Source organism: Pholcus phalangioides, unplaced genomic scaffold (assembly GCF_987345545.1).
Source record: "Pholcus phalangioides strain wild (caught in Gottingen) unplaced genomic scaffold, Ppha-v1.0 ptg000015l_1, whole genome shotgun sequence".
NCBI lineage: Eukaryota > Metazoa > Arthropoda > Arachnida > Araneae > Pholcidae > Pholcus > Pholcus phalangioides.
The window spans coordinates 99,743,576-99,757,961 of record NW_028301608.1 but is presented as its reverse complement, the minus strand read 5'-3'; the positions used below and the strand labels follow the sequence as shown (position 1 = coordinate 99,757,961).

General features: G+C 40.0%; 1 protein-coding gene across 2 annotated transcripts in view; it reads right to left on the bottom strand.

Annotated features, from left to right (window-relative positions):
* LOC149077187 (unconventional myosin-XV-like) overlaps positions 1 to 14,386 on the bottom strand; it is a 46,511-nt gene that overhangs the window by 7,758 nt on the left and 24,367 nt on the right. For both annotated transcript variants that reach the window (XM_089244928.1, XM_089244927.1), the window contains 4 exons: positions 2,366 to 2,496; positions 2,180 to 2,274; positions 1,242 to 1,416; positions 37 to 272 (listed from right to left, as the gene is read on the bottom strand). In XM_089244928.1, coding sequence (XP_089101054.1) covers positions 37 to 272; positions 1,242 to 1,416; positions 2,180 to 2,274; positions 2,366 to 2,496 — 637 coding nt within the window. The remainder of the gene's footprint in view (positions 1 to 36; positions 273 to 1,241; positions 1,417 to 2,179; positions 2,275 to 2,365; positions 2,497 to 14,386) is intronic.

Genomic DNA, 14,386 nt, shown 5'->3' with positions numbered 1-14,386 from the left:
AAATCGCCGATATGGTGAAATTTCACTTGAACGTACAATAGACATTTGCTGAAGCCTATTTCCTCCAGTAGGCATGACCAAAAGATAACCCTCCAGATAATCAGGTGTCACTTGATGGAAGATTATATCTATGTACAGTTCAGAGTCTAATCTTAGAGGGAAGTGCCATACGGATCGACAAAAGATCAAGTAATACGTGTTTTTATTCCTCTTCAGTTCAGCAACCAAATCGAGGATATATTCATCGCATTCCAAAGGCATCGTGTACAAATCTGTGAAGACAACGAAAATTATTAATTGTACAAAATAATTATTCAAATGCACAAAATTCGTAAGCTTATCTTCATACAAAAATGGAATGTGTAATAGAATGGAAGCGTCTGTCTCCGATTTTGATGATCCTCTGGACCGGGCCATTTTTTTTAAGATGGCCCCCAGGCCAAGTGATTTTTCTGAGTCCGTACCTTTCTTCTCGGAATTTTTTTATTATTTAATTTTTCTAATTTTATTTATTTAATTATTTATTAATTCTCGAAAATTTCCAGTTTTCATTTTTGTGAGACCCCTCCTTCTCTTGAGGCCCTAGGAAATGCCAACACCTCCTAGATACTACATCTAGATAGTTTATAAGCTATCGAAGATGCACTGCCTCTGGAACAGGGTTTCTTAACCTTTTTTCATCCATGCCCCCCCCCCCCCCCAGACTATATTTGCTTCTTGGGACCTCTAGGCTAGGATTCAATAAATTTCATCTCTTGTTCTATGCAAGGTTTGTCTCAACATCATGGGTCCCTGGGTGATTTGATGTTCTCTGTCTCCATAATAAGCTGGAAATAACAGCTTACTCATCAACGTATAAACTCTCAAAAAGTATGGTCGTGTAGGCCCCCTATGAGGCCTCAGGTTATTTGAGATGTCTCTACTTTTATAGGAGTTAACTGTAATGTGAAAGAAAGTATAATTTTCGCAGCATATTTCTTTTAAAAGATTTATTTCTTCATATCCAAATTTTGTTCAAGGCTATCTGTGCCCCCCCCCCCACCCACCCTTCACTTCGCTACTTGTTATGACTTCTCTTACATTTCATTTTTATCTGAGCCTCTATTAGAATATCCGAAGAATGCAGGGAGGTTCACGCTTATGGTCCTATGTTGAAGAAACACTGCTCTAGAATGTGTTAGTCTTATACCATGAACATTATAGATAGTAGCTAAATCTAAATGCTGATATTTATACCTTACCTCCTTCAACAATACAGTACAGTGAAAACTCATTGAATTCTGGCTCTTCGTGTATCCCCATCCGGTGACAAATCCTTTGCGTGATATCCTTGACGACAGTGGTTGCTGTCGTTGGTATCAATTGGTGTATTCCACCAGGTAGAAAATACGCTTGTGGGATGCTCACCTGCCCTTGCTATAACGAGTGACAAAATGAAATTTAAGTAATAGATTGAGTATACAGGGTGCATAGCTAACTCCGCTTGCTGCAAATTACTGGCGAACCATTGATCTTAGGGGCATACTTCCAATTAAGAAAAGCATGCAAATAACGTGTGAACTTTGGATACCTCATTTGTATTGCAATGGGTTGTATAGTTATTGAAATAAAAAAACCTTTTTATATGGACATCCTGTTTCAAAAAACCCAATTAGAAAGTTGAGTTTCTGCCCTGTCTCTCCTGAGCCCAACAAAAAATAAAAACTCCACATTTCCAAGTGCAATATTCGCTGAGATACTTCAGTTTAAAAATTAGAGAAAAGTTAGGAAAAAAAACCGTATAAATGAAGTGAAGAAGTGTTTCCCGTAAGTTATTTTCCACATTTTCTCCGATTTTCGAATTCAAATATCTCAGCCAATATTGCACTTGAAAATTTGGAATATTTTTTATTGGCCTCAAGAGAGACAGGACAAATGCAATTAATTGCATTTTTTTTTAGAACAGGGTGCTTGTATGGAAAGTTAATGTATTTATCTCGATAGCTATACAACCATTTACAATATAAATGACGTATCTGAAATCGGCACGTTATTTGGATGCTTTTTTTCTGGTTGGAATTATGTTTCTAGGATCAACGGTTCGCCAGTAATTTGCAGCAAGGGGAGTTAGCCATGCATCCTGTTTGCACGTATGTACCACAGCGACGAGAGTTGAGATACATCTTCTCTACCAACTTACCGAAATAGCCTCTAGCTCGTCTTCAGATGGTACATTCCGACGTCCTCCGTAAAGGATCGTATGTTGCAAGTTATTCAAACAGATCTCCGCCATACCTTCAAACAGATCAAGACGTTTCATTCAATCATCGTTTCAAGGTGTAAATTATCAATCCAAAATTATCCTTTTATAAGATTTTATTTTTACTTTGCTCTTCTCTCCTATGATCATGTGCTGCAGTTTCCAAGTATTTTCTGAAATAAGGCATCAAGGCGTCGGAACACTTGAAGAAAGCGCAGAGAAAAGCCATTAGCCGCCAACCAAGAGCACAACTGTCTCTGTGAATCCAAACAAAAGAGAATTCGAAAAGTGGAATCATTCATTGAGTTTTTAATCCCAGAAACGGGCCATAAAAATAACTTATATAATAACGCTGAATTATGACATTTCCGCTTCATGAGATCATATTATAGAAGATAAATGAACCATGGGTGCTCCTTTTTGACTTGCCTTATTTTACCATATTTTTATATGCGAGTCGTATACGGATGCATTTTTACGGGGGGGGGGGTGGCTTAGCTGGCTATAGCTCAGGGCGGCAAATTATTATAAAGAGTTAAGGGCGGCAAAATTTGTATAGCCTGTAGATAGTAAAACCATAATCTGAATCTGCCTAGAGAGCGAGGGACTAGGTCAGTGAGTGACTAAACGAATGAGTTTGCAAGCGTGTGAGCGTCCAAAAGAATAACCCAGAGTTTGCAAGCATTTCGAGTGACTGAAAGATGGCCTAGAAAACAAGGGATCCAAGCCAGTGAGGTACCGAAAGAGTGACGTATAGAAAGTAAGACTAGGTTGGTGAGTGAGCATGGAAGTGACCAAAAAAGTTACCTAGTGAGTCTGTAAGCATGGGAGTGATCGAAGGATTGACCTAAAAAGCAGACCCATGTCGTGAGTGATCAAAGGCGTGGGAGACCATGTCTGTGAGTGGCCACACTCATGCTCCAAAGTTAAGCAGCAAACTCATAATTATCCATTGCAACGATATGATGATCTGGACAGAAATTGCTACATTGATGCCCGCATCGACCTTCATGTCTTCACTAGAGATTCAGAGCAGTGTTATCCGAAAATAATGTGTAATCTTGAATGGTAATTTCACTCCTGTCCGAAATTTTAAGCAGTATTTCTGTAAAGAGGTTTTTTTAAAAGCCAAGGAGCCACTAAAAGCCAAGGAGGGCTACATTTTGCTTCACTAACGTTATTTTACAACATGCAAACAACAACTGTTAAAATTTCTAAGCAAACTTGATAATTAAACTAATATATTATTGTTTATAAAATATTTAGTAATATCACAAATATTTTTTTTGTGCGGCGCAATCAAAAACGGATCACCAATTTTTATCGAAAAATTATAACAGTTGTGTTTTTTAGAAAATAAAGGTGGCAGCAGAAACTCCAGTTCAATAATGTTTCTCGCATGTTACATAATACTGTATTGCATTGTTATCCGATAAAATAACTTTGAAAAGTAATTTCACTTCTTTCTAAATTTTTAAGAGGTAGTTTTGTGCCTTTTTGTTTCTTTTAAAAAATGCCACCCTTAAAAGAGGGGCATTTTTTTAAAGAAAACAGAGAAATAACTATCAAAAGAAAACCTTAAAATTTGAAGGAATATTTTCACTCCATGAAATTTGGAGGACTAAAATCGAATTTCGATGCCTGAATTACGCATCTAAATACGTATTAACGAACACTGGTTCAGAGACGTTAGTGCACTATCGAGATGACATCCTTGCGTCATACGCGGGCACAGTTCTTTCCACCGGACCTAATGCATGTTTATGAACGATAATGCACAGTTAATGTTGTCAAGCATTACGTTCAGGCTGAAACGCTGTATGAAATAGCCACCCATTTCTTTTTACTTGAACCCAATAGAGAATATATTAGACGTGGAAAAGATTCAGCTACTCTCCATTACTCTTCCCAAAGCCTCGGTAAGCTGTGAACAAGTCTTACGCTTAAATAGATCCTGATACCGCAAAATGCTATTGATAATCTTATTATTGGTATGGATCGACATTGTGGAGCCTGTGCATCCAACATAGGTGGTCATATCCCATATTAGTCGACCTTCTCCACTGAACTTTTTGTGGCTCAATAGACGATTGTCCTTTTCTAAGTCAGTTATTTGATTTTCTTTTGTAATTTCACCAATGTCCTTTGCTTCACCCTATTGTCTGTGTAAACTCCAAAAAAAAAACGAATTAAAACATTTGCTTTTATAAGTATTTTTGATGTTGTTGCTTAACTTTTGAGCATTAGTGTAAAAGTGTAGGACTAACCTAGAGAGTGTAAACATGGAAGTGTGCAAGGATATGTCATGCATGACATTTGAGCGGCAAATCTGAAGAGTAGAAAATTAGACTAGAATGAGAGAAGGGCGACTAAATTTGTGTACCCTAATAGGCAGCAAAACCATAAAACCGCCTGTGATCCAGTGACGTCTTAACGACGTCACTGGATCACACACGCATAGGCTCACCCGGACCTCAGAAAAATGAAATGTGGTTCAAATTTCCGAGAATTCACCACGTAGAGCTTCAGAAAAATCATTTGGCCCGGGGCCCACGATGCTCTTAAGACTGCCCTGCTCTTATCATATAAAAGCTGAAAAACTCCTTCGAGAGACTTGATGAAGTAAATGGCTTATACCTTAACTGGCTTATACCTTTGGATATAACAAATACAAATACAACGCCACAACAGGCAAAATGCCCAACGAGGTGGCTGATAAAAAGATGCCCATAAAAATATGGATGTCATATCTTTCAAAAATACAGCAACCCCATTAAAAATGCAATTAACACAAATTATAAACAATATATACACATGATAAAATATTATACAATGCCCATAAAGAATACTTATGGTTGTCTTATTCTAAGAATGGATAGCTTCTCGATTTACCCCAACATGTTTATCGCATTTCCTTTTAAACGTGTCAATTGTGTTACAATTTACTACCTCCGAGGGTAAGCTATTCCATTTATTAACAACCCTATTAGAGAAAAATTCCCTGCGACACCATAACCTTGCATTGTCCCTCACCAATCGATACTGGTGTCCCCTTGTAAAAGCGGTTGATTGGCGGTGTACTAAAAGTTCATGGTCCATCCTATCCATCCCATTGAAAATTTTGAACACTTCGATCATATCTCCTCGACACCTGCGTTCATCCAATGTAAACATATTCAAAAAATGAAGTCTCTCTTCATAACTCAAGCCCTGTGTGCCAATAAGGACACGCGTAGCTCTTCTCTGCACCCCTTCAATCAAGTCTATGTCCCTCTGTAGGTATGGTCTCCAAAACCTTACCGCATACTCCAGTCCAGGACGAACTAAGCCTCGAAAAAGCGGAAGAATGACTTTAGGAGAACGCGAAGAGACCTTTTTGAAAATGAGACCAAGCATTCTATTCGCTTTTTTGACAACCGCTGAACAATGTTCAGAAAACTTAAGTCGCTCGTCAATGAGAATTCCCAAATCGGTGACTCTAGTTGCATCCGGGATAGTGACACCATTCAACTCGTAAGAGAACCGTGGGTTGTTCGAACCAAAATGAGCGACCATGCACTTATCTACGCTAAACGTCATGCTCCATTCATTTGCCCATGCTGCAATCTTGTCTAAGTTGGTCTGGAGCAACTCCCTATCGCTTTCATTCCCGATTACCCCCATTAGCTTCACATCATCTGCGAATTTGCTAGTAATTCCATCGATACCCTGATCGAGTTTGTCGATAAAAAGTGAAAAAAGTATGGGGCCAAGGACACTTCCCTGAGGAACTCCACTTGTGACGTCTGTCCAACCAGAGAATTCCCCGTTCACCATAACTCGTTGCGACCTATCTCTTAACCACGATTCTATCCAATTCAGCAACTTGCCCCCTATTCCAATCTCGTGTAAACGCTTCAAGAGTTTGCCATGTTGTACCCGATCGAATGCCTTCTGGAAATCAAGGTAAACAACGTCGACATTTTTGCTCTTACCCAAAGCCTTAGTCACGTAATCATAGAAGCAAAGGAGGTTAGTTACACATGACTTCCCCTTCCTGAACCCATGCTGATTATCCGACAATACATTATTCTCGTCTATCCACTTCACAAACTGCCTTTTGATGATAATTTCCAAAATTTTCGAGAGGGAGCTCGTCAAACTCACTGGACGATAATTAGACACCACTTCTCTACTACCCTTCTTAAATATCGGAACAACGTTAGCCAGTTTCCAATCTCTCGGGACGATACCCTCAGCAACACTACTCCTGTATATCTGTGCGACTGGCCCCAACAATTCATTAGCACCTTCCCTGAGAACCCTGGGATAGATATCATCTGGTCCTGGTGCTTTGCTTGCACATACATTTCTTAGAAGATTTAGGACCTCCACGTCTTCTACTTGAATATCGTTGAGGGTTCTATTACCCCATGCAACACCCGTATATCGAATATCATTATCTCCATTAAAAACCGACGCGAAAAAGTCATTGAAAGCACTACACATGCCTACATTGCTCTCTACCTTAGAGCCTCCTATCGAGAGGGGACCAACTGTCCCCTTACATCCATTATTGACGTATCGAAAAAATGATTTTGGGTCAGAGCCAATGTTATCTGCCAACCTAGATTCAACCTCCTTTTTACTATCCCTTATCGCTTTCTTCAACAGTCTTCTTTTATCAGTAAACAATGATAGGTCACCACGTCCACTTTTATACTCTCTGAATGCTCTTTTCTTTTCAAGATAAAGGTTCCGCACGCTATCCGTGAACCATAGAGGGTGTGATGTACAAACACGCTTTTTTCGAACAAAGGGTATGACGTCGTGCAAAACAGAGGACAGCTTCGTACTAAATTCTTCCCATTGACTTACCACCCCTACTGATTCCAACCGGTCTTTGAAAACTTCCGCTAACCTTCCTCTCAAAACATCAAAGTTAGTTCTCCGAAAACAAGGAACCAGTCTTTTGTTATCAACCTTACCCGAGGAAAAGTTACAGTGAAATCTGACGATACGATGATCACTGGAAGAAAACTCTTCCCCCACCGAAACATGTTCAACTAGATCCTCAGAACTAGTAAGAACTAAATCCAAAATAGCAGTACCCCTTGTGGCTTCTGATACATGCTGATACAAAAAATTATCGAGCACCAACTTAAGAAAGTCTCTTTCATACTGATTTCCAGATGAAAGGTTCTCCCAATCAATACCCGGGTAATTGAAATCCCCTAGTATGAGAACCCTCTGTCGCTTACACATGTAGGAAATTTCATCATGCATTTTGACAATGTAGCTTTGATCCCTATTCGGTGGATTGTAACAAACCCCAACAATAAGTTTATGACGTCTTTTGCTCTCAAGTTCAACCCATATGGTTTCAATATCACTTCTCTGCACGTTACACTCTCTAGCCTTCAAACAGGATTTCACGTATATCAACACTCCACCCCCTTTCCTATCAGATCTATTTCTCAAAAAAGTATCGTATCCTGAGATGTGTAAGAAAGATTCATCCCCATCGTTTGCCCAAGATTCTGTAATGGCTATAAGATTCAAGCCCTCCACAACTATCATAGTTTCTAAAAAATCTTTCTTATTATACAAATACAAATACAACGCCACAACAGGCAAAATGCCCAACGAGGTGGCTGATAAAAAGATGCCCATAAAAATATGGATGTCATATGTTTCGAAAATACAGCAACCCCATTAAAAATGCAATTAACACAAATTATAAACAATATATACACATGATAAAATATTATACAATGCCCATAAAGAATACTTATGGTTGTCTTATTCTAAGAATGGATAGCTTCTCGATTTACCCCAACATGTTTATCGCATTTCTTTTTAAACGTGTCAATTGTGTTACAATTTACTACCTCCGGGGATAAGCTATTCCATTTATTAACAACCCTATTAGAGAAAAATTCCCTGCGACACCATAACCTTGCATTGTCCCTCACCAATCGATACTGGTGTCCCCTTGTAAAAGCAGTTGATTGGCGGTGTACTAAAAGTTCATGGTCCATCCTATCCATCCCATTGAAAATTTTGAACACTTCGATCATATCTCCTCGACACCTGCGTTCATCCAATGTAAACATATTCAAAAAATGAAGTCTCTCTTCATAACTCAAGCCCTGTGTGCCAATAAGGACACGCGTAGCTCTTCTCTGCACCCCTTCAATCAAGTCTATGTCCCTCTGTAGGTATGGTCTCCAAAACCTTACCGCATACTCCAGTCCAGGACGAACTAAGCCTCGAAAAAGCGGAAGAATGACTTTAGGAGAACGCGAAGAGACCTTTTTGAAAATGAGACCAAGCATTCTATTCGCTTTTTTGACAACCGCTGAACAATGTTCAGAAAACTTAAGTCGCTCGTCAATGAGAATTCCCAAATCGGTGACTCTAGTTGCATCCGGGATAGTGACACCATTCAACTCGTAAGAGAACCGTGGGTTGTTCGAACCAAAATGAGCGACCATGCACTTATCTACGCTAAACGTCATGCTCCATTCATTTGCCCATGCTGCAATCTTGTCTAAGTTGGTCTGGAGCAACTCCCTATCGCTTTCATTCCCGATTACCCCCATTAGCTTCACATCATCTGCGAATTTGCTAGTAATTCCATCGATACCCTGATCGAGTTTGTCGATAAAAAGTGAAAAAAGTATGGGGCCAAGGACACTTCCCTGAGGAACTCCACTTGTGACGTCTGTCCAACCAGAGAATTCCCCGTTCACCATAACTCGTTGCGACCTATCTCTTAACCACGATTCTATCCAATTCAGCAACTTGCCCCCTATTCCAATCTCGTGTAAACGCTTCAAGAGTTTGCCATGTTGTACCCGATCGAATGCCTTCTGGAAATCAAGGTAAACAACGTCGACATTTTTGCTCTTACCCAAAGCCTTAGTCACGTAATCATAGAAGCAAAGGAGGTTAGTTACACATGACTTCCCCTTCCTGAACCCATGCTGATTATCCGACAATACATTATTCTCGTCTATCCACTTCACAAACTGCCTTTTGATGATAATTTCCAAAATTTTCGAGAGGGAGCTCGTCAAACTCACTGGACGATAATTAGACACCACTTCTCTACTACCCTTCTTAAATATCGGAACAACGTTAGCCAGTTTCCAATCTCTCGGGACGATACCCTCAGCAACACTACTCCTGTATATCTGTGCGACTGGCCCCAACAATTCATTAGCACCTTCCCTGAGAACCCTGGGATAGATATCATCTGGTCCTGGTGCTTTGCTTGCACATACATTTCTTAGAAGATTTAGGACCTCCACGTCTTCTACTTGAATATCGTTGAGGGTTCTATTACCCCATGCAACACCCGTATATCGAATATCATTATCTCCATTAAAAACCGACGCGAAAAAGTCATTGAAAGCACTACACATGCCTACATTGCTCTCTACCTTAGAGCCTCCTATCGAGAGGGGACCAACTGTCCCCTTACATCCATTATTGACGTATCGAAAAAATGATTTTGGGTCAGAGCCAATGTTATCTGCCAACCTAGATTCAACCTCCTTTTTACTATCCCTTATCGCTTTCTCCAACAGTCTTCTTTTATCAGTAAACAATGATAGGTCACCACGTCCACTTTTATACTCTCTGAATGCTCTTTTCTTTTCAAGATAAAGGTTCCGCACGCTATCCGTGAACCATAGAGGGTGTGATGTACAAACACGCTTTTTTCGAACAAAGGGTATGACGTCGTGCAAAACAGAGGACAGCTTCGTACTAAATTCTTCCCATTGACTTACCACCCCTACTGATTCCAACCGGTCTTTGAAAACTTCCGCTAACCTTCCTCTCAAAACATCAAAGTTAGTTCTCCGAAAACAAGGAACCAGTCTTTTGTTATCAACCTTACCCGAGGAAAAGTTACAGTGAAATCTGACGATACGATGATCACTGGAAGAAAACTCTTCCCCCACCGAAACATGTTCAACTAGATCCTCAGAACTAGTAAGAACTAAATCCAAAATAGCAGTACCCCTTGTGGCTTCTGATACATGCTGATACAAAAAATTATCGAGCACCAACTTAAGAAAGTCTCTTTCATACTGATTTCCAGATGAAAGGTTCTCCCAATCAATACCCGGGTAATTGAAATCCCCTAGTATGAGAACCCTCTGTCGCTTACACATGTAGGAAATTTCATCATGCATTTTGGCAATGTAGCTTTGATCCCTATTCGGTGGATTGTAACAAACCCCAACAATAAGTTTATGACGTCTTTTGCTCTCAAGTTCAACCCATATGGTTTCAATATCACTTCTCTGCACGTTACACTCTCTAGCCTTCAAACAGGATTTCACGTATATCAACACTCCACCCCCTTTCCTATCAGATCTATTTCTCAAAAAAGTATCGTATCCTGAGATGTGTAAGAAAGATTCATCCCCATCGTTTGCCCAAGATTCTGTAATGGCTATAAGATTCAAGCCCTCCACAACTATCATAGTTTCTAAAAAATCTTTCTTATTATACAAATACAAATACAAATACAACGCCACAACAGGCAAAATGCCCAACGAGGTGGCTGATAAAAAGATGCCCATAAAAATATGGATGTCATATGTTTCGAAAATACAGCAACCCCATTAAAAATGCAATTAACACAAATTATAAACAATATATACACATGATAAAATATTATACAATGCCCATAAAGAATACTTATGGTTGTCTTATTCTAAGAATGGATAGCTTCTCGATTTACCCCAACATGTTTATCGTATTTCTTTTTAAACGTGTCAATTGTGTTACAATTTACTACCTCCGGGGATAAGCTATTCCATTTATTAACAACCCTATTAGAGAAAAATTCCCTGCGACACCATAACCTTGCATTGTCCCTCACCAATCGATACTGGTGTCCCCTTGTAGAAGCAGTTGATTGGCGGTGTACTAAAAGTTCATGGTCCATCCTATCCATCCCATTGAAAATTTTGAACACTTCGATCATATCTCCTCGACACCTGCGTTCATCCAATGTAAACATATTCAAAAAATGAAGTCTCTCTTCATAACTCAAGCCCTGTGTGCCAATAAGGACACGCGTAGCTCTTCTCTGCACCCCTTCAATCAAGTCTATGTCCCTCTGTAGGTATGGTCTCCAAAACCTTACCGCATACTCCAGTCCAGGACGAACTAAGCCTCGAAAAAGCGGAAGAATGACTTTAGGAGAACGCGAAGAGACCTTTTTGAAAATGAGACCAAGCATTCTATTCGCTTTTTTGACAACCGCTGAACAATGTTCAGAAAACTTAAGTCGCTCGTCAATGAGAATTCCCAAATCGGTGACTCTAGTTGCATCCGGGATAGTGACACCATTCAACTCGTAAGAGAACCGTGGGTTGTTCGAACCAAAATGAGCGACCATGCACTTATCTACGCTAAACGTCATGCTCCATTCATTTGCCCATGCTGCAATCTTGTCTAAGTTGGTCTGGAGCAACTCCCTATCGCTTTCATTCCCGATTACCCCCATTAGCTTCACATCATCTGCGAATTTGCTAGTAATTCCATCGATACCCTGATCGAGTTTGTCGATAAAAAGTGAAAAAAGTATGGGGCCAAGGACACTTCCCTGAGGAACTCCACTTGTGACGTCTGTCCAACCAGAGAATTCCCCGTTCACCATAACTCGTTGCGACCTATCTCTTAACCACGATTCTATCCAATTCAGCAACTTGCCCCCTATTCCAATCTCGTGTAAACGCTTCAAGAGTTTGCCATGTTGTACCCGATCGAATGCCTTCTGGAAATCAAGGTAAACAACGTCGACATTTTTGCTCTTACCCAAAGCCTTAGTCACGTAATCATAGAAGCAAAGGAGGTTAGTTACACATGACTTCCCCTTCCTGAACCCATGCTGATTATCCGACAATACATTATTCTCGTCTATCCACTTCACAAACTGCCTTTTGATGATAATTTCCAAAATTTTCGAGAGGGAGCTCGTCAAACTCACTGGACGATAATTAGACACCACTTCTCTACTACCCTTCTTAAATATCGGAACAACGTTAGCCAGTTTCCAATCTCTCGGGACGATACCCTCAGCAACACTACTCCTGTATATCTGTGCGACTGGCCCCAACAATTCATTAGCACCTTCCCTGAGAACCCTGGGATAGATATCATCTGGTCCTGGTGCTTTGCTTGCACATACATTTCTTAGAAGATTTAGGACCTCCACGTCTTCTACTTGAATATCGTTGAGGGTTCTATTACCCCATGCAACACCCGTATATCGAATATCATTATCTCCATTAAAAACCGACGCGAAAAAGTCATTGAAAGCACTACACATGCCTACATTGCTCTCTACCTTAGAGCCTCCTATCGAGAGGGGACCAACTGTCCCCTTACATCCATTATTGACGTATCGAAAAAATGATTTTGGGTCAGAGCCAATGTTATCTGCCAACCTAGATTCAACCTCCTTTTTACTATCCCTTATCGCTTTCTCCAACAGTCTTCTTTTATCAGTAAACAATGATAGGTCACCACGTCCACTTTTATACTCTCTGAATGCTCTTTTCTTTTCAAGATAAAGGTTCCGCACGCTATCCGTGAACCATAGAGGGTGTGATGTACAAACACGCTTTTTTCGAACAAAGGGTATGACGTCGTGCAAAACAGAGGACAGCTTCGTACTAAATTCTTCCCATTGACTTACCACCCCTACTGATTCCAACCGGTCTTTGAAAACTTCCGCTAACCTTCCTCTCAAAACATCAAAGTTAGTTCTCCGAAAACAAGGAACCAGTCTTTTGTTATCAACCTTACCCGAGGAAAAGTTACAGTGAAATCTGACGATACGATGATCACTGGAAGAAAACTCTTCCCCCACCGAAACATGTTCAACTAGATCCTCAGAACTAGTAAGAACTAAATCCAAAATAGCAGTACCCCTTGTGGCTTCTGATACATGCTGATACAAAAAATTATCGAGCACCAACTTAAGAAAGTCTCTTTCATACTGATTTCCAGATGAAAGGTTCTCCCAATCAATACCCGGGTAATTGAAATCCCCTAGTATGAGAACCCTCTGTCGCTTACACATGTAGGAAATTTCATCATGCATTTTGGCAATGTAGCTTTGATCCCTATTCGGTGGATTGTAACAAACCCCAACAATAAGTTTATGACGTCTTTTGCTCTCAAGTTCAACCCATATGGTTTCAATATCACTTCTCTGCACGTTACACTCTCTAGCCTTCAAACAGGATTTCACGTATATCAACACTCCACCCCCTTTCCTATCAGATCTATTTCTCAAAAAAGTATCGTATCCTGAGATGTGTAAGAAAGATTCATCCCCATCGTTTGCCCAAGATTCTGTAATGGCTATAAGATTCAAGCCCTCCACAACTATCATAGTTTCTAAAAAATCTTTCTTATTATACAAATACAAATACAAATACAACGCCACAACAGGCAAAATGCCCAACGAGGTGGCTGATAAAAAGATGCCCATAAAAATATGGATGTCATATGTTTCGAAAATACAGCAACCCCATTAAAAATGCAATTAACACAAATTATAAACAATATATACACATGATAAAATATTATACAATGCCCATAAAGAATACTTATGGTTGTCTTATTCTAAGAATGGATAGCTTCTCGATTTACCCCAACATGTTTATCGTATTTCTTTTTAAACGTGTCAATTGTGTTACAATTTACTACCTCCGGGGATAAGCTATTCCATTTATTAACAACCCTATTAGAGAAAAATTCCCTGCGACACCATAACCTTGCATTGTCCCTCACCAATCGATACTGGTGTCCCCTTGTAGAAGCAGTTGATTGGCGGTGTACTAAAAGTTCATGGTCCATCCTATCCATCCCATTGAAAATTTTGAACACTTCGATCATATCTCCTCGACACCTGCGTTCATCCAATGTAAACATATTCAAAAAATGAAGTCTCTCTTCATAACTCAAGCCCTGTGTGCCAATAAGGACACGCGTAGCTCTTCTCTGCACCCCTTCAATCAAGTCTATGTCCCTCTGTAGGTATGGTCTCCAAAACCTTACCGCATACTCCAGTCCAGGACGAACTAAGCCTCGAAAAAGCGGAAGAATGACTTTAGGAGAACGCGAAGAGAC